Source organism: Microtus ochrogaster, linkage group LG9, assembly GCF_000317375.1.
Source record: "Microtus ochrogaster isolate Prairie Vole_2 linkage group LG9, MicOch1.0, whole genome shotgun sequence".
Lineage (NCBI taxonomy): Eukaryota > Metazoa > Chordata > Mammalia > Rodentia > Cricetidae > Microtus > Microtus ochrogaster.
This window is the reverse complement of record NC_022034.1, coordinates 10,325,682-10,343,996: the sequence shown is the minus strand read 5'-3', so window position 1 is coordinate 10,343,996 and position 18,315 is coordinate 10,325,682. Positions and strand designations below refer to the sequence as shown.

At 45.0% G+C, this 18,315-nt stretch overlaps 1 protein-coding gene across 1 annotated transcript; it reads right to left on the bottom strand.

Annotated features, from left to right (window-relative positions):
* Positions 1-692: 692 nt before the first annotated feature.
* Positions 693-10,319, bottom strand: Sod2 (superoxide dismutase 2). The gene is made up of 5 exons (XM_005363390.3): positions 10,175-10,319; positions 9,858-10,060; positions 7,710-7,826; positions 5,636-5,815; positions 693-3,818 (listed from the first exon to the last, which is right to left on the bottom strand). The coding sequence occupies exons 1-5, from the start codon at positions 10,195-10,197 to the stop codon at positions 3,673-3,675; spliced, it is 669 nt and encodes a 222-aa protein (XP_005363447.1). The 5' UTR covers positions 10,198-10,319; the 3' UTR covers positions 693-3,672.
* Positions 10,320-18,315: the final 7,996 nt, after the last annotated feature.

The window sequence follows — 18,315 nt, the reverse complement described above, 5'->3', positions numbered from 1 at the left end:
GGATGGTCCATCACGCGCTGAGGGAACAGAATAGGCAGCAGTGCAGGTGACAGCAGTTCACGGCTGATCCCTCACCTGTCTCCACTGAGCAGAAAGCAGAGAGGAACCACCTGCGAGCTCAGCTGGTTTTCTCCTCTTTCTCCTCTTAAGGAGTCTGAGTATCGCCCACATTCGAGACAGCTCTTACCCTCTCAGTTAATCTTTTCTGAAAACGTCCTCACAGAAAGGTGTACCTCACCATATTCCTTTATACAGTCTAGGCATTTCACAATCCAATCAAGTGGACACTCCAAATTTACCATTACATCCAATTTACAGATGGTTGGCTGCAGCCAAGCTCCACTCTGCTAACTGTCCTGTTAGAACTAAGCCTTCAACCTGTGGACCTGCCTCACACCTGAGAGACAGAGCCAGCTAAACAACCCCCAGCTGGTTACCCTGGAGACTCTGGTACCAGAAAGTACAGAGGGATTTAGGAGCAGGATGAACAGTTTTCTCCTATACCCCTAATACTGTTCACTCTCCATTACATAATTAAATGTATTATTAAAGAATTTACATGACTTCTGGGTTTTAAGAATAAAATTTCAACTGCCTGTTATTTATTAATCCTCTTTCAGAAAGCAACAGAAATGACAGCATGACAGGATTACTAACACTGACACATACACACCAGACAAACCTATTGATAATATTTGACAGATTTTTTTATTAATAATCAAAAACACTTTGCACTTACAATAGGAAAATAAAGGCATCTTTGATCAATAATTAAATGGAAACTACCCAGGGCCTTACAGGCTTTTCAGCAGGTACCTGATATGATGTTCAAAAGACAGGTGTTAGCACACTGGGATCAGTAGGCTAGCGCTTTGCTATAATCTGCTTAAAAATTTACCTAACGACTTTCCTAATAGTTTAACTGAAATTACAACAGGAAAAAAAGCCAGTGTTTATACTGTTTTAGATATGACTCACACACAGCACGAATAAGTCCTATTATATGGCTTTGATACTTTCTTATAAAGATGCTCAACAGAAATTCAGATCTCACTTTAGACCAAGAATTTCGGGTGCAATAAGGCAATTTCTGAACCCCAAGGTTATTTAATGTACAACAGTTCCGGCAGCAGGTGCCACCTTAAAGGAATACTTATTTGGCTTCCTTGCTTCCCTCCAGGGCTAACTATGCTAATGTCGGTCAAGTCCAACCTTGGCTGGAGCACGCACAGCTGATCTAGCCCTGCACGGGACAAACAATATGCATTTCGTATATTCCATTTCGGTTTTTGGTTTTTGTTTTGTTTGGGGGGGGGGGTTTGGTTTTTCAAGGCAGGGTTTTTCTGTGTATCCCTGGCCATCCTTGAACTTGCTCTGTAGACCTGGCTGGCCTCAAACTCAGAGAGCCACTTGCCTCTGCCTCCCAAGAGCTGGGACTAAAGGTACAAGCCACCACCACCTGGCGCATTTCAGGTATTTCTTTCAGAAGAAATGTCAATTTACTTGTCTCTACTTTTAAAAAGACAGAGCTAAATCATCTAAGCCTCATTTTACACTGGAAGATTTATGTCTTTAGTTTAAAATTCTCTTGGTCTCTTATAATCTATGCATCGGGGAGAAGACTTTTAGTGGATGCAGTGTAACTCGCCATTCTCACCAACAGAAAGTCTCAGAAAAATAGAGCCTCATAGAAATTTCAACATTGAATTTTGTTTTTAATCTGAAAGCTTAGCAGGAGTCAAAGTTGTATAAGTCAGTAGTTTCTGTAAATCTGTTAGTTCAAGATCAACTCTAACCCGACAGACTTGTATTCAAGTCACTGTATCAAAGTTTACTTTCCCAAAATGTCTGCGTAAGCGTTCACAGCCTCATGAATGAAGGTGAGTGGCAACCACGTGACTCTCGTTGCTCGGTCTTGCCACTGCCCCACACAATAGATGCTACTCAGTCTTCTAAGTCCTTCCATGCACACGCAGAAACATACACAAAGAGCCATCAGGAATGGGTCAGCACTGACATCAAACACCTGACTGGCCTCTACAGCAAATTCTTAAAAAGTGCTATGAATTTAAGTATTTTTTTTAACTTCAGTCTTCAATATTGAAACTGCTAAGTTACTCCATTTTTCCACTTAAGGAAAATATATTTGAGGGGAGAATTAAAAAACTTGGAAAAAAAAACTTCCAGGGGCCAGAGAGATGGCTCGGTGGGTAAGTCCTTATTGCTCTTGTAAAGGATCCTAGTTCAAGTCCCAGCAACCACATCAAGTGACTCCAGGTCACCTGTAACTGCTCTGGCTCAAGGGATCCAACCATCTCTTCTAGACTCCATGGGCACCTGCACTCATGTGAACACAATTACCCAATCATACATAGCTAAAAACAAAATAAACCTTAGGGGAAAAATACTCCAATAAGTAAAATCTGCATGCATGGGGCTGCTGGCCTCAGTCTTTTTGATAATAAACAACAAGTAAACACTATTTAGTAATAGAACTCTAAATGACAGGTCCAAATGATAAAATATTACACAGTCACCAAGATAATTTCAAAGATGGTGAAACAAAATGTGAAAAGAAAATTCACAAAGGGTCCCTGTGTCATCAGCACAGCACACAACTCCATGTGCAAACGCTGCACAGGAATGCAATCAGAAATACTGTCACCTTGTCATGAAAAGGTCTTCCCTTTATGAAAAACAATATAAAGCCCCTCTGGTGGCTACAAATTATTGAAACAACCTACAGAAGAAATGAGAATAAATATCTCTGAAAAGCTAATACTCTCAGGGAGACACTCAGAAAGGCGCCATCTGGCCCAGGGTATAGTTCTGAGATATACAATTAACGGGACTGAATGGCTTCCCAGAATGCACTGTGGCCTAGTCCCCATGGCTGACATCATCAGGTAGGCCCTAATTTGTCCATCTCGAGCACTTCCATACACCACACAGTTGGTTTTAAAGACAACATTGCCTTTGCATCTCTGCCTGTAGAAAGCCCCAGAGGTACAATCACTTCCTCTCATGGTAACAGTTCTCAGTCGACAACCAAGCTATGGGATCCGATGACTGTTTTCAGTACCGAGGTAGGCCCAGGGCCTTGCACGCTCAGACAAAGCTCTACCACTGAACTATATCCTTAGCCTCAAGTTACAGATTTCAAATGAATGGGAAACTGTGACTATAAATAAAGACCACTATGTGACATCCTCTAAACAGAGGATTACTTACCAAAATGAGGAATTTTTAATAGGAAAGGGAACTATTCAGTTCTCTGTTTTATTAACAACTCAGGGAAAAAAAGAAAAAAAAACTCAGTATTTTTTTTCTAAGTGCAGTAGAACAGGATTCCAGACTCTCCCACGGGCCCCAAAAACATAGAGAAGGAATATTTCTGATGGTCTTATAATGACAGTTATAGCATCCTAGCAACAAGGCTTTAATGCAAATGTCAATCAAGAGTAATTCATACAGAGTATATACTGTTCTCAAACAGTTGCCTAATAATAAATTTAATTAAAAATAAGAAATTGTCATAACATGTTCATCAAATATGTGGATAGACATCAATAAATGTTACAATAAAGCAGTCATAGTTACTGCAGTATTTATTCTATACTACTACAAAAATAGCCATCGAGGGCCTAACACACTCAGTAAGGTGACAAGGCTTTACTTCTTGCAGGCTGCGTATCTTTCAGCGACATTCTGCCAGTTGATGACATTCCAAATAGCTTTCAGATAATCGGGTCTGACATTCTTATACTGAAGGTAATAGGCATGCTCCCACACATCAATCCCCAGCAGTGGAACGAGGCCTATCAAGAAGAAGGGAAAATTACTCTTTCAGACAGCATCATCCACTTGTTTCTCATATCACAGAAAATTTGCGTAAGGATGACTATTCTTACAAAAACATTTTACATTTTTATTTTTGAAGAAAATATAATGTGTAAGAGGCTCCCAGAAAGTCAGACCTCCTCTTAAAAATAGCAACGGAATCACCTAATGTTGAGCCCCGGCCTTCCTCCCAACGTCAGTCAAGAAACACAGTGAGGTAGGCTGCCTAGGGGAGGCTGAGGCCCTAAGCTTCCCTTCCAAGTTCTGAGCACCAGGGGGTTGGAGGGGAGACGCCTAAGAAGCCTGTTCTACTCTCCAAGGCTAATTTTAGGTTTCTAAATGAGCCACTAAAAGAATAGATTACCAAGAAACTAAACAGGACCAAAGAAAATGATAGCTACCTTCAGAAGTTAAATGGTATGAATGAAGAACATATATAAAGGATTTAAATATATATATTTTTAAATCCTCAAGCCAGATACAGTGACACAGGTCTGTGTCCCCAACCCATGGGAGGCTGAGGCAAGGGGGTATCAAGTAGGCCAGCCCAGCTTAAACAGCAAAGCCAGACTCAAGGCTCTCTATGAAAACATCACAGCCAGTTTATCCAGATCAGTTATGAGGAACGTAACCTGCTACTAATAGAATAGCAATATTTTTTTTTTTTTTTTTGGATTTTCGAGACAGGGTTTCTCCGTAGCTTTTTGGTTCCTGTCCTGGAACTAGTTCTTCTAGACCAGGCTGGCCTCGAACTCACAGAGATCCACCTGCCTCTGCCTCCCGAGTGGAATAACAATATTTTAATAACTTTTCATTCTAACGCACTTTCTGTGTGCAGAGGACTGCAGGAACCACAACCTCTCAGCGAGGCGACCGAGCAGCAGACGGACTCTGAAGAACTTACTGTACCCAAGTTTTCCATGTTATCAGATTCTGTGGCATCTCACCTCCCCAAAGAACCATTCATTGGGGCTGGAGAGATGGCTCAGAGGTTAAGAGCACTGACTGCTCTTCCAGAGGTCCTGAGTTCAATTCCCAGCAACCACATGATGGCTCACAACCATCTGTAATGAGATCTGGTGCCCTCTTCTGGTGTGTGGGAAGCAGAATGTTGTACACATAATAAATAAATAAATTTAAAAAAAAAAAAAAGAACCATTCATGTTCCTCAAAACTGAGTGTATGTCGAGACGTGAGTGACATGGGCAGAGGTGAGAGGAGGAGCAAAGAGCGACTGTTTGACATCACATCAGAGATGGAGCCACAGCCTACTGCTACACACTGTGGCTCTCCACTTCTTCGCTCCTCAGTGATGTTTACAACAGACGTCTAGTTCAGTCAGGCCCAGGGAAGAAGGAAGGGTTGCTGAGCTGGTGTTTCGTACCCTGAAACCCTGCAGAAAGGTCCCGAGTTCTGTCCTAGCTTAACCACAACACTCACCAGAGGGGAGCAGAAGATCCTACCAAGGCAGGCTCAGCTTCTACGTCTTTCTTCCTTCTTATTGCTTATCTAACTTAGGCTTTTACTGTTGTGTATATTAAAATGAAAACTGACCCTAATTTTCTACAGGATGAAGCAGGACTTACGATTAAAACATTCTTATTAAGGAGCCTGCAAAAATCACATGTGCTTATTTTACCAAGTATCAGTTTATTGTGAAGACTCTGGTATAATCTACTAACATTTGCTCAAATTATTACACATCCATAAGTTTAAACTCTGCTAATTTACCTTATTTCTAGGTTAATGTACTCTCTAGTACCTCCAAAACGAAAAGATGAGTTTCAAAGCTTACCTGTGGTTCCCTGCAGTGGGTCCTGATTAGAGCAGGCAGCAATCTGTAAGCGACCTTGCTCTTTATTAAAGCCAAGCCAGCCCCAGCCTGAACCTTGAACTCCAACAGATACAGCAGTCAGCTTCTCCTTAAACTTCTGGAAAGACCCAAAGTCACGTTTGATAGCCTCCAGCAACTCTCCTGAGGGGGAGAGGGGACAGAAAAAGACTTCAAAAACTACAATAAAATGCTACATTCCTAACACTAAAATATTCCTGTCCAAGAACCAACTGGACGACTCAATTGAAGACACAGACAACCCAGAAAGCCTATGTAACGCCAAGTTCCTGCTCCCGGCGCCAGACACTAAACTGAGTTTCCATTCGACACATTTTTAATGAAGGCTGATGAATGCAGTTAGGGATTTCTTCAGTCCCTGGGCTATTTCACCAGGAGAGAAATAACGTTCTCCACTGGCTTCCTTTGGTTTTCCCATTTAATAGATTCGACTTGGGCGTCCCCACTTAGAGACTGAAAGTTACTGCTGCTCTCCAGTGCTCACCAACATCTCCCCATCTTTACCATACTATGTCTCAGAAGCGTTTGTCGCTCTTTTGTCATTGAGCTAACGGTGCACTAAAGAGGGCTGGAGCACAGCTCAGTGAACAGACCAGATTGGCATTCGTGAAGCCCTAGATTTAACCCAACAAAGTAAGGGAAAGAGAGAAAGAGAGGAGGTGGTGAGAGGAAAAGACAATCTCTCTCTCTCTCTCTCTCTCTCTCTCTCTCTCTCTCTCTCTCTCTCACACACACACACACACACACACACACACACACAACCTGGCCTCAAATCCTCCTGCTTCCACCTCACAAATGCTGGGATTGCAGGCATGTAGTACCATATCCCTAGTTCAATCTTTTATTCTGCAACAATACAGAATTAATTCTGCAATAAGTATATCGCTGAATCAAATGGGTCCAACATCTCACCTCTCCCATTCTAGTGACCAAAACATAATTATCTTCTACAAACACAGCTAATGCAGCAAGTGGTACAAACTGTGCAACAGAAACACTGGCCCCGCTGACTGACTCCGACACACTTTATATCCTGAAACACCGGCCCTGCTGACTGACTCCAACACACTTTATATCCTGAAACACCGGCTCCGCTGACTGACTCCAACACACTTTATATCCTGAAACACCGGCTCCGCTGACTGACTCCGACACACTTTATGTCCTGGTCACGGCCAAAACCTCACAAGTATCAAGTCACAGTCACTTATGGGTGAGTACATGAGCTTCTGAGTAAATGAGTAAGACAGGCTGCCTTTTTTAGCAATGGTTAAAAAAACAGCTTTGAACAACAGGGGCCTGGGAATGTACCCCAGTAGCAGGTTGACCTAGCACGTGGAAAACCAGGGTTCAATCCCCAACACCACCGCCACAGAGATGAGGGTTGGGGAAAACCAACAAAACCAGACACTTAGAGCCTATTTCTTCTAGAAGGAGAAGAAATCAGGGAGGTCCTCCCGTAATGAGAAGACAACTAAAAACACCTGAGCCTCCACACGCCCCAGAGGACGCCAGAAGAGCCGCACCAGCCAGGATAAGATGGTGGAATTATCTATCTAATGTATGGAGTGGCTAAAGAGCAGAGGATTTGTTTGTTTAAAGACAAGCAGACTGTGCACATCCTTCATTGTCCATGTGCTTCTTCTTGGTGTTTTCACCGGAAGCTTGTTTTTCTGGGACAAGTAACTTTTCTATCAGGAATGATAAACAAAAGCACTGCTCCAAGCACTTGACACAATTCTGAGAGCATCCCCGCCATGACCCCTGAACCACACAGGTGAATCAAGTACAGTAAAATCTCCAGTGGAAAGCCGGGCGGTGGTGGCGCACGCCTTTAATCCCAGCACTCAGGAAGCAGAGGTAGGCGGATCTCTGTGAGTTCAAGGCCAGCCTGGTCTATAAAAACTAGTTCCACAGAGAAACTCTGTCTTGGAAAAAAAAAATTAAGAGGACAAAACAAAACCAACCATCAGTCCTGCTGTACACCAAATATAAAGCTGTAGCAGCATCTACCAACCTTTGGGTTCTCCACCACCATTGGGGCTCAGGTTTGTCCAGAAGATGCTGTGATTGATATGGCCCCCACCATTGAACTTCAGTGCAGGCTGAAGAGCAACCTGAGTTGTAACATCTCCTGAAATACAAAGCACAGACACCTATTAGAAATTCTTCCTCTCAGGCCGGGCGGTGGTGGCGCATGCCTTTACTTCCAGCACTCGGGAGGCAGAGGCAGGCGGATCTCTGTGAGTTCGAGACCAGCCTGGTCTACAGAGCTAGTTCCAGGACAGGCTCCAAAGCTACAGAGCTACAGAGAAACCCTGTCTCGAAAAAACCAAAAAAAAAATTCTTCCTCTCCAGGCAGAGCTCTGAGTTTGAGGCCAGCCTGGTCCAGAGAACAAGTTCCAGGACAGCTAAGGCTAAACAGAGAAACCCTGTCTCGGAGAGAAAAAAAAAACCAAAACTTCCTGTCTAAGCCTGCAATAGAGTATTACAGTCAGGCATTACAGCAGCACTCACTAAACAAACAAAGCTCTGGCTACACACACAGAAAAAGAGTATTAAATTTAAGATGATTTTACAACACTCAGGAAAGTTTCAGGTATCAGATGTCGCCTTGAAGGAAATACTTTCCCAGCTGGGATATTCCCGCTTCGCCATGACCTCATCCTTCCCCACCTGCTAGTTCCTAAATCAGAGTCTCTTCCCGGAGTCAAGGCTCATGTGACTTACTTATTGCAAGTAAATCTTCCAGAATGTGGTAATTTTCTTCTCTTGGGTTGGCCATTTCCCGCAAACACAGTCATGCTGAAATACCACACTTCTCCACTAGATGCCCCTAGCCAGCCAGCTGTCACTGACACTTGACTCAACCAATTTCCCAGATCTGAGTCAATAAAGTACATTTAAGAAAAAGTAAATTTTACTCTGCAGTTCTTCAAGCAATGCAGCTAATCTAGAGACATGACTACCAATCATTTTCCCTGAAAAACTACTAACGGACTAAAGAGACGGCATACTACTTTGACTAGCCATTAAAACAATATTCCCAGGTGTTGTGGGAGGCTCAACAGGTGGAAAACAAACAAACAAAAAGCTCTTGCCTGGAAAACCTGACAACCCGACCTGAGCTGACAGTCTGAGTTCAGTTCTTGGATACCACAGTGGAGAATCAACTCCCAAAAGTTCTCCTCTGCCCCCTGCCAGCCCGATGTGTCAAGTATACATCCACACATGCACAGACAAGTTTTTTTCTACCACGGTGTTCCCATAAACATCATCCGAGGTGCAAACACAAAAGTCCACACGTTATGGCTTAAAAACATAGATAAATTAACTTAACTATTTTTCCACTTAGTGACAGATACTGTTTATCACAAAATAGATATATTTTTCTTGTGACCTTTGACCCCAAAGTTAAATCAAGAAAAGAACCATGACTAGCCGGTGCTGGCCGGTGCGCCTGCGAAGTGCTAACTCCTGTGTTGTATTGTAGTTGTCCATCTAGTAAAAGGTGTGAAATGGGAGTCTGCGGGCGTTTCTCAGGGGTCAGGAGCCCAAGCCCCAGACTGAACAATCCTACTGTTGTCCAAAATAATGACAATAATCACGACGTGGGCTGCAGACTCCTGATGCCACGCACTTCAGACCCTCTCCCTCACCTGCTGCCAGGCCACCCGTGGACCGCGCTCCCAGCAAAACCCCAGCCACTCCTAGCACCAGCCATCCTGCCCCTCAAGGGCACCTGGCTAACCCAGCCTGGGCACTCTCAGCCCTTCTGCAAATGGCCGCCAAGGCTACCTGAAAAAAGCAAACTTTCCCAAAGCCACGTTATATAACAACAACCGCAGATTTTAAATATCCAAATGCAAAACGAAAATAATAAATATTCATTATGCAAAAAGCAGTGGCGTCCGGGAACAGTCTGTAAACGACTTCCAATTTACCAATGTTAGCCAGCAACACGGGTGTCAAAGACGAACTCAGAACAGTCAAGTGTAGCAGGTACTTTCGGGAGGTGCTGCGTTTTCCAGAATAGTAAAGGACGTTTGTGCAAACCAACGCAGACACTCTCCTGCATCAAAACCGACAACCGTCTGGGAAAGGGGGAGCCGGTGGCAAGCGGTGCCCACCCGGCGTGTCTCTCGTGCAGGGGCCTCGCACCTACCCTTGGCCAGGGCCTCGTGGTACTTCTCCTCTGTGGCGTTCAGATTGTTCACGTAGGTCGCGTGGTGCTTGCTGTGGTGCAGCTGCATGATCTGCGCGTTGATGTGCGGCTCCAGCGCGCCATAGTCGTAAGGCAGGTCGGGGAGGCTGTGCTTGTGCCGGGAGCCCGCGGTACTGGCCGCCGGGGACAGCCTCCGGCCCGCGCTGAAAGGGACACAGAGGACGCCGCGTCACGCCACCCACAGCGCGAACCAGCCACGCTCGCCACCCCGAGATCCCCCCACGGGAGATGCCGCGGCCCCGGGCCCCGCCGCTCACCTGCACACCGCCCGACACAACATACTGAGACGCCCTAGGCCGCCGATCTCCACGGAACACGGCCGTTCGCTCTCAAGCGCGAGTCCGCTCTGCGGCGTCCGCAACGCGTCCGCAAGGACAGCGCGCGGCGGTGACCCTGCCGGCCGAGCCCATCCGCGGAGGGGAGGACGGCGGCGCGGGCGCCCGCACCGTGACTAAACGGCGCCCGGAGAAGGCCGCTCCTCCCCCGCGCTAAGTTGGTAGGGTCCGCGAGTATGTCAGGGCCCCGCCCCCGGTGTGACTACGTCCCCATCCTCAGCCCCGGCCCCGCCCCCTCTCGGTCCGCCCCGCCCAACCTGGACTCTGGGCTGTGGCGCCTCCCCTCCTCTTCCACGCGCGCCCCTTGGAAGTCCCGGAGATCGTTCTCCGGGAAGCCACGGCCCTGCTGCTGGTCAGAACCTTGGTGTAACCACGGCCCCTATGACCCAGTTACTTGTGCCCGGAATGACCTTCCCTGGGGCTTTCTCCGGGCTGGAGTCAGGACCGCAGCCAAGTGTCTCGAACACCCACGAGATGCCCAGCAGCAGGAATGTTGAACTTAAAATCATGTCGCAGATTTGCATGTGTTCATCTTTGTTACCCGTGGGTTTGGTACTACTGACTCCAGGTGCAAGTTAACGAATAAGCATCGGGATTAGAACGCGAAGTTCATGTTTCCTAAATCCCGCCTGTACCCTGCACGTTTTGTGTCTTCTGTGACTTCAAAAACCACTGTTTCAAAAACAACAACAAAATAAAACCACTGTTTCCCCTTCTGGCCTTATAGTCTAATAAGCTATGGCTATCAAATGTTTTCAGAGCGATTATATATAGAATTTAAGACAGTCTTCCTCTGCAACGGATAGGATTTGGGTTTAGGCCTTTATTTGGTTAAAAAATACTGTCAAAGGAAACAGAAGGCTGGTGGCTGCATAGTTTCCAGTGTTTTCTTCCACTCCCTGTGCGCGTGCACACACACACACACACACACACACACACACACACAAAAGGATGGGCTTGGGGTAAGAGGAATTCGGGAGGATGCTTTCAGGCAGAGAGACTTGTTCACTCAGGAGAAGTGCTGAGTGCCTGTGCTCAGGTGGAGGAGACCTGGGTTGTGTTGTGGATACCTTTAAAATTCAAAAAGCCTAGTTCAGTATGGTTGAAAACAAGTGAACCATGTTAGCTGAGAAAAAGGAGTCCTGAGGTGTTCCTCCAGCGAGGTGGTCTATCCTGTTACCCTGAGGGGCAGGCTAGTCAAGTCCACATGCTTGGATTTAAAATCTCTCATGAATAGATCTTAGCTGTGTCCTCTTCTGTTTTGTCTTGGTTTTTTTCCCCCAAAATTAATGTTTTAGGTTAACATACAAAGTAATGGGTTTCATTATGGCATTTTCATCTCTATTTCTTTTTCTTTCATGTCACAAATCTTACCCAGGCAGGAACCTAAGTGAAAATGACTTGTACCTGGCATTGTTCATAATCTCCAGAGACACAGGCCCTAATGCCATCATCCCAAATGTTGAAGTCCCAAAAGAGCCAAATCCCTTCCAAAAGAGTATAATGCTGAAATCCTGAAGCCAAAATCCAAAAATCTCAATGTCTATGTTTTTTTAAAGCAAAAGGAAGGTTTAATAAAAAGGGTAGAAACCAAATTCTAAGGAAATTTCTAGTAACAGAATACAGAGTGCAAGAATCCACAGATGTGCCATCTGTCCTGACATTCCTTCAGCTGACACTATTTTGGATTTCTTATAATGACTCAAAGATACATTCGCAACAGGTCAGGACCACCACAAATGGGGGTGGGGAGCAAACACCCACTAAAACATGCTATCAACACCATGTAAGTCCACAATGCTTATAGAACAGGAACCCTTATGACTTAAGTAAAAACTAGTGGGGTTCAAGATGGCCACACCAATGACAAAATCAAAGAGGAACTGTCAAGGAAACCAGACTAACGAATGTCTCCAAACCCCTCCAGCTTCAGTGACTCCTGATTAGCTTAAAAATGGTTCATTCTGGTGGCCACACAGCTGAAAGGCACTTCGTTAGTTTCCTGCTAGCTTTGACAACCAGATTTTGAGAACTATCGCCTAGGCAACTTATGCTAAAAGCCGTGATTCTACCAAAGTAAGCCACTTAGGGGGTGACTTAAATGGCGTGAAAGGGTTACTTCGCCGTCTCCATATTGTGTGAGAGTCAGACCCAACTCAAGTTGTTGGTGATTTGGGAAATGTTTTGTTGAAGATCATATGTGTGTGAACTTGGCCTCCTGCCCTCTGGAGCAGATGTGTGTTTCTTCCGCCCCAGCCTGCCCTTCTCTGAACCTCAAGACTTCTCCTTCAGCCTTACTGTATGGTCCAAACCACACCATGAGGCTAAGATACTTTTGCAAGATGATGATGTCAAGAAAGACTCAGCAGTTCCTCTGGTTAATCTCTGCCTGCCTGTCACCCTGGAAACCTCAAGGCCCGTGGTTGCTCACAAAAAGAACATCTTTTGAAATCATGCTTATGACTAATGGACAATTACCTAACTTTAGTCTCCCCCTCAACCACGACTCCATAAAACCTTGCTCCTCTTCATGCTACAGTTTTCCTTAACCACCATTGTCTCGCTTTGGCTTAAACTGAAGTTGACCAGCTTAGGCTGATGTCCCAAAAAGGGGGGTTTGCCTGTCTTCCCTATTTTAATATTTGTAACTTGAAGAAATCTCCTTCCCCTGCCTCTAGAGTGCTTGGAGTACAGGCCTGTACCACCGCATCTAGCTGCTTGTCTCAGTTCTACCGTGGCCATGCTCTGAAATCCTGTCATCTAGGATCAAGAGCTTGAAGAGTTACTAACTGGTTGCTGAGTCGTTATATACATGCTGTAAAAAGACACACGGTGGTGATGCTGTTCAGTCTCCAGGGTCGTTTCCTCTAGATCTGTGCTCCGACATTCATGTGAACTGTACCTCACACCCAAAAGACAGAACTCACCCCTTTCATATGTATATGGTGTTCATATGGGTGTATCCCTATATGTCTGGAGGCACTGCTCTCCTGGAGTCCAGAGATCTATAGCAGGTATCTTCCTAAGTCGGTCTCTACCTCATTTTTAGAGACAGGGTCTCTCACTGCAGCTGGAGCTCATCAATTCCCTGGGTCCCATCTGTCTCCACCATGACCCCAACAGCACCACAGTCACAGCCAGGCACCACCACACCCAGCTTTTGTGGGTGCTGGGGATCTGAACTAAGATCCTTATGCCTACACAGCAGACACTTTACCCAGTTAGCCACCTCCCAGCCAACTCGTGTGTGTGTATGTGTGTGTGTATGCGTGTGTATGTGTGTGTATGTGTGTGTGTATGTGCATGTGTGTGCATGTGTGTGCACCTCTCCCACTTATGCCTACCATCATAATTCCTGACTTCTCATTGTATTTCTTGCATATATCTCAAGTCATAATTTTTTAACCCAAGACTTGCTACTATCCCTTTGTTTGGCCTTGGGCCATTTATGTTTAGACTACATTTGCTTTTTCCCCAGCGTCAGTGAAAAGCCAGCCTCCTGTCTTTTCCTTTGACTGGCCCCAGACCATCTCTTCCCACCTTTACAAGGAACCCAACAGAACCAAGGAAGGATGAAAGAAGGTTCATCCCATGTTTAAAACCAACAAGTTCCTCCAAAAGCCCCCCCCCCACACACACACACTGATGACTAGGCAAGGTCTCTGCCTCCCTTAGGGAAATAAATGCCCCTCACACCTACTACTGCAATGAAACAGAGTTTGCTTCCGTGTGGCCACCAGGTGGTGCTCCTTCCCAGAGTACAGTACTATACAGACCTTTCAGAATAGTTTTTGTTGACAAAGTATGCCCAATAACCACAGTCCCATATGCCTGGACAATGGATAGCCCCGCTGGGTGTCTCGGTGAATAACAACATCTTAATGCTGTTAGCAGTTGCCTAGAGATCATAGTCGTGATATTTTGGTGAAGAAAGTGGCTGCCCTTTTGCCCTTGTCTAAAAAGTCAGCCTGTGCAAAAGTGAAGAGTTTTGGATTAATTCCACTGGCAGAGGGATCTCAAAACAGCCTACAATGGACTCTGTCATGTGGTTATTAGTGATGACTCTGATGAAGATTTGTACTGGAAAGGAGCAAGTTGAGCAGGGTAGATTACAAAAATGTAAATTTTGAGGACAAAAAGAACACAGGAAGTGAAATGGAACTAAGTCTTGTGTTCAAGTAGATAAATGGATTAGGAAACGAATAAAAAGAATGGTGGACTCAGGACAAGATCCCCCCAGCTAAGTTTTCAACTTGTGAAAAGGAGTTAAAGAGCATCTTAGAGCCAGGTGGGTGATGGTGCACACCTTTAATCCCAGGACTTCGAAGGCAGAAGCTTTCGGATCTCTGAGTTCAAAACCGTCCTGATCTAGAGATCCAGTTTCAGGACAGCCAAGCTTGAGCAGTGAAAGACAGATATCTGGTGAAGTTGTAATTGAACAAGGGGGGCATGTTTCAGCCCCAGCAAGCACCAGAAGTTGATAGCTTTGGCCACAGGGTCTGGCTTTAGAGTTAAGGATAAAAGAATTGGGTTATGGAATTTGCCTCCACATGAAGGAAAGCCACTGAGACCAGGCATGTGTCAGTGTGCTCCCTGAATGGAAGCCCAGCAAGGCCATTTCATGAAGCTGTGAAGTTGAAGCCTGGATTGCTTTGGAGACCCCCAAGGTGTTAGAGATGCCATTATATGCTGGGTGTATGTGATTTGGTTTTTGATTTTGATTTTATAGAAGATTATAGTTAAGAGATTGCATGAATTTCATGAGAGACTTTGAACTTTAGATTTTTAAAGTGTTGAGACTGTGATAGACTATGGGGACTTTTGAAATTGGACTAAATGAATTTTACATTATAATATTGTTGAAAGCTTATGGGGACCAGCTAGTAGAATGTAGTAATTTGAATATAATTAGCCCTCATAAGCTCATAGGCAGTGGCACTATTAGGTGATATGGTTTTGTTGGAGTGAATATGGCCTTGTTGGAGGAAGTGTGTCACTGTGGGGACAGGCTTTGAGGTTTTCTATGCTCAAAATACTACCCAGTGTCTCAGTTGACTTTCTGTGCCTGCAAGATGCAGAACTCTCAGCTGCTTCTCCAGCACCATGTCTGCCTGCACACCGCCGTGCTCCCTGCCATGATGATAATGGATTAAACCTCTGACATTGTAAGCCGCCACCTTAATGAAATGATTTCCTTTATAAGAGTTGTCATGCAGGGTGGTGTGGCGCACTTGGGAGGCTGAGGCAGGCGGATCTCTGTAAGTTCGAGACCAGCCTGGTCTACAAGAGCTAGTTCCAGGACAGGCTCCAAAACTACAGAGAAATCCTGTCTCGAAAAACAAAACAAAAAAACAAAAACAAAAAAAAGAGTTGTCATGTAGGGCGGTGGTGGCACACGTCTTTAATCCCAGCATTTGGGAGGCTGAGGCAGGCGGATCTCTGTGCATTCCAGTCCAAGCTGGTCTTCAGAGTAAATTCCAGGACAGTCAAAGCTGTTACACAGAGAAACCCTATCCTGGAGGGAAAAAAAAGTTACTAGCTGCCCTGGAATTCTCTCTATAGACCAGGCTGGCCTCACAGAGATCAGCCTGCCTCTCCCTTCTGAGTGTGGGATTAAAGTTGTGTGCTGCCACCACCCCTCCCCCCGGCCAGGGGTTATTTTCTAATTCTATCATTTATTATACATTTAGTAGGGGGTACTCTATTGTAAAGAAAACAGGCTAGAGAGATGGCTCTGTAGTTAAAGGCTAGGTTCATACCCAGAACGCCAAGAAAATTTATCCTTCATTAAGTGGAGGTGAATCATTGTTCTATTGTTATTATTAATGATTTTTGAGACAGGCTCTTTCTAGGTAGCCCAGGCTGGCCTAGAACCTAGTGTTTAGCCTCTTGAGTGTATGGAAATGCACCATCCATCAGGCCTGGTGCACAGTTATGTAAGGCAGAATATATGCTATTTTCTTTAATTAATTGTCAGAGCAGTACACTGATTTAATAGTCGATTCCAATAATGGGTGAACTATTCTCTCCATCCAAGAATAACTATGGGCTCATGGTTGGTTTCAGGTTTTTTTGAGGCAGGTTTTGCCATGTAGCCCAGGCTTTCCTCACATTTATAATCTCTGCGTCTGCTCCTGGGTTTGGGGATCACAAACATGCTAAAGTTTTCAGGTATTCAGTATTTGCGGTCTGTTGTTCCCATTTCCCTTTCAATGCTAAAATTACCCCTAATTTGGCTTGTGGGGAATCCTCCCAGCTGATTCCTGTGGCTTCAAATTTTACTTCTGGCACCTCACTATATAATGAACCATGGCCAGGCTATATCCTGTATTAAATAGAATTGTAACCTACACCCTGTAGCAACTCTCTCAAGGAGTCAAAGCTTTATTAATGATGACACCCCAGGAAGCCACCCTGCTCTACTGAGGCCAAAAAGAAGTCAGTGTGCTCTCCACTCATCATTCAGGAAGCTGGACCATACCCTCTGCAACAACCAGTGCAAAACACCCAGGGCTTGATTCAACACTGACAGCTCCTCCAATCCCCCAATTTTGTCTCCTACCTTATGAAGTTGAGGATGACCTTGAGCCTCCTGCCTTCACCTCCTGAGTGCTGTGTGTGCAGCCCCACACCCAGTGTGCAAGTGCTGGAGATTGAACTCAGGGTTTCACGTGTGCCAGGCACTCTACCTGCTGAACTCTATCCCAGCCCTTGTCTCCACTTTCAACATGGCCAACTACACCCCTCTAAAGCAGACAGATGGGGTGATTGGCTTCCAACTAGTCATCTGCCTCTGGCTGCCCAATGCCCAGTCCCCAACCTGGTCACAGCTGGAACAGCCGCTTTCCCACTGGGAAGCATCCTCTGCCTGCCCTGGAATCTCTTCCAACTCAAGTCATGAATTAGATTGACTTTCTCCTTCCATGTACCAAACCCTCAAAAGATAGCCTCTGCTTACTAACTTTTTAATTTTTATTTTTGAGCCTTTGGCTTTTCTCATGTGGTTTGTTGTGGTTTATTTGCAAACTTTTTTGACATGTAACTTGCATGCAAGAAATGTGCCCTTTTAGTGCTGGTTTGATTTGCTTTGATAAGTGTGCATATCTGGGTAACCAAGATAAAGAACAAACACATACACCTGGGTAACCACACACCGGTTCCAACCCTAAGTTCCTCGATCTTACTTTTCAGTTGCTGCTTCTTCTCTTCCACTCCTAGCACCTGCTGATATCATAACCTATCATTATGGGTTAGTTTTGTCTTTTCTCCTAAATCCTGTGGACGTATCTCATTAACTCAGACACCTCCTCTGCATTTAAGACATAGTGAAATATTTGACTTACACCCCCCAGAACTGGTAGCAGAAGCTCTGGATTTTTTTTTTCCATATAAACACTGCTTGGCCCATTTCTATTACTGTGTGTAGCACCACAAGGTGCGCTTACCAGGAAGATTCTAGCCTACATCCAGTCCATCCTGGGTCAGAGCTTCATCGCGCCTCTGGATTTTTTTTTTAAGTGTAAAATAGAACTTAAGCGCTAGAGAGATGGCTCAGCAGCTAAATGCCCTTAAATGCTCCTCGAGAGACCTAGTTCAGTTTCCAGAAATCCCAGCACAGCTCATGATCCATGGCCCTCTTCTGGCATGCAGGTATACATGCAGACAAAGCACTCACATGTATAAAATACATAAAGAAATTTAAAAGAAAATAGAAGTTAGAAACCAAGAGCGGTGCTAGCTCTACTTATTGTTACCATTAGGGAAAAACCATCCTGGTTTGCCTTGGAAGACGGTTTTAGATTTATGTGTGTAAATGTTTTGTCTGCAGGTATGTATTTCTACCATGTATGCTCCTGAAACCAACTGAGGTCAGAAGAGGGCATTATGGATGATTGGGAGCCACCATGTGGGTGCTTGGAATTGAGCCCAGGTTCTTTGCAAGAGCAATAAGAACTTTTGATCATTGGACCACTCTAGCCCTTGTCTGAGAGTTTTAAACCAAATGGCCATTACCCCAGGAAACCCCTTTAATACCTGGGAAGAACTGACAATCTATTACCCTT

What these genes read in the sequence shown, in the direction of transcription:
- Sod2 (XM_005363390.3), bottom strand. Translation starts at nt 10,197, where the DNA reads ATGTTGTGTCGGGCGGTGTGCAG. An exon ending in CCACGAGGCCCTGGCCAAGG is followed by an intron (nt 7,827 to 9,857) that starts GTAGGTGCGAGG and finishes TTTGTATTTCAG; the next exon opens with GAGATGTTACAACTCAGGTT. An exon ending in CCCACTGCAGGGAACCACAG is followed by an intron (nt 3,819 to 5,635) that starts GTAAGCTTTGAA and finishes TCTTCTTGATAG; the next exon opens with GCCTCGTTCCACTGCTGGGG.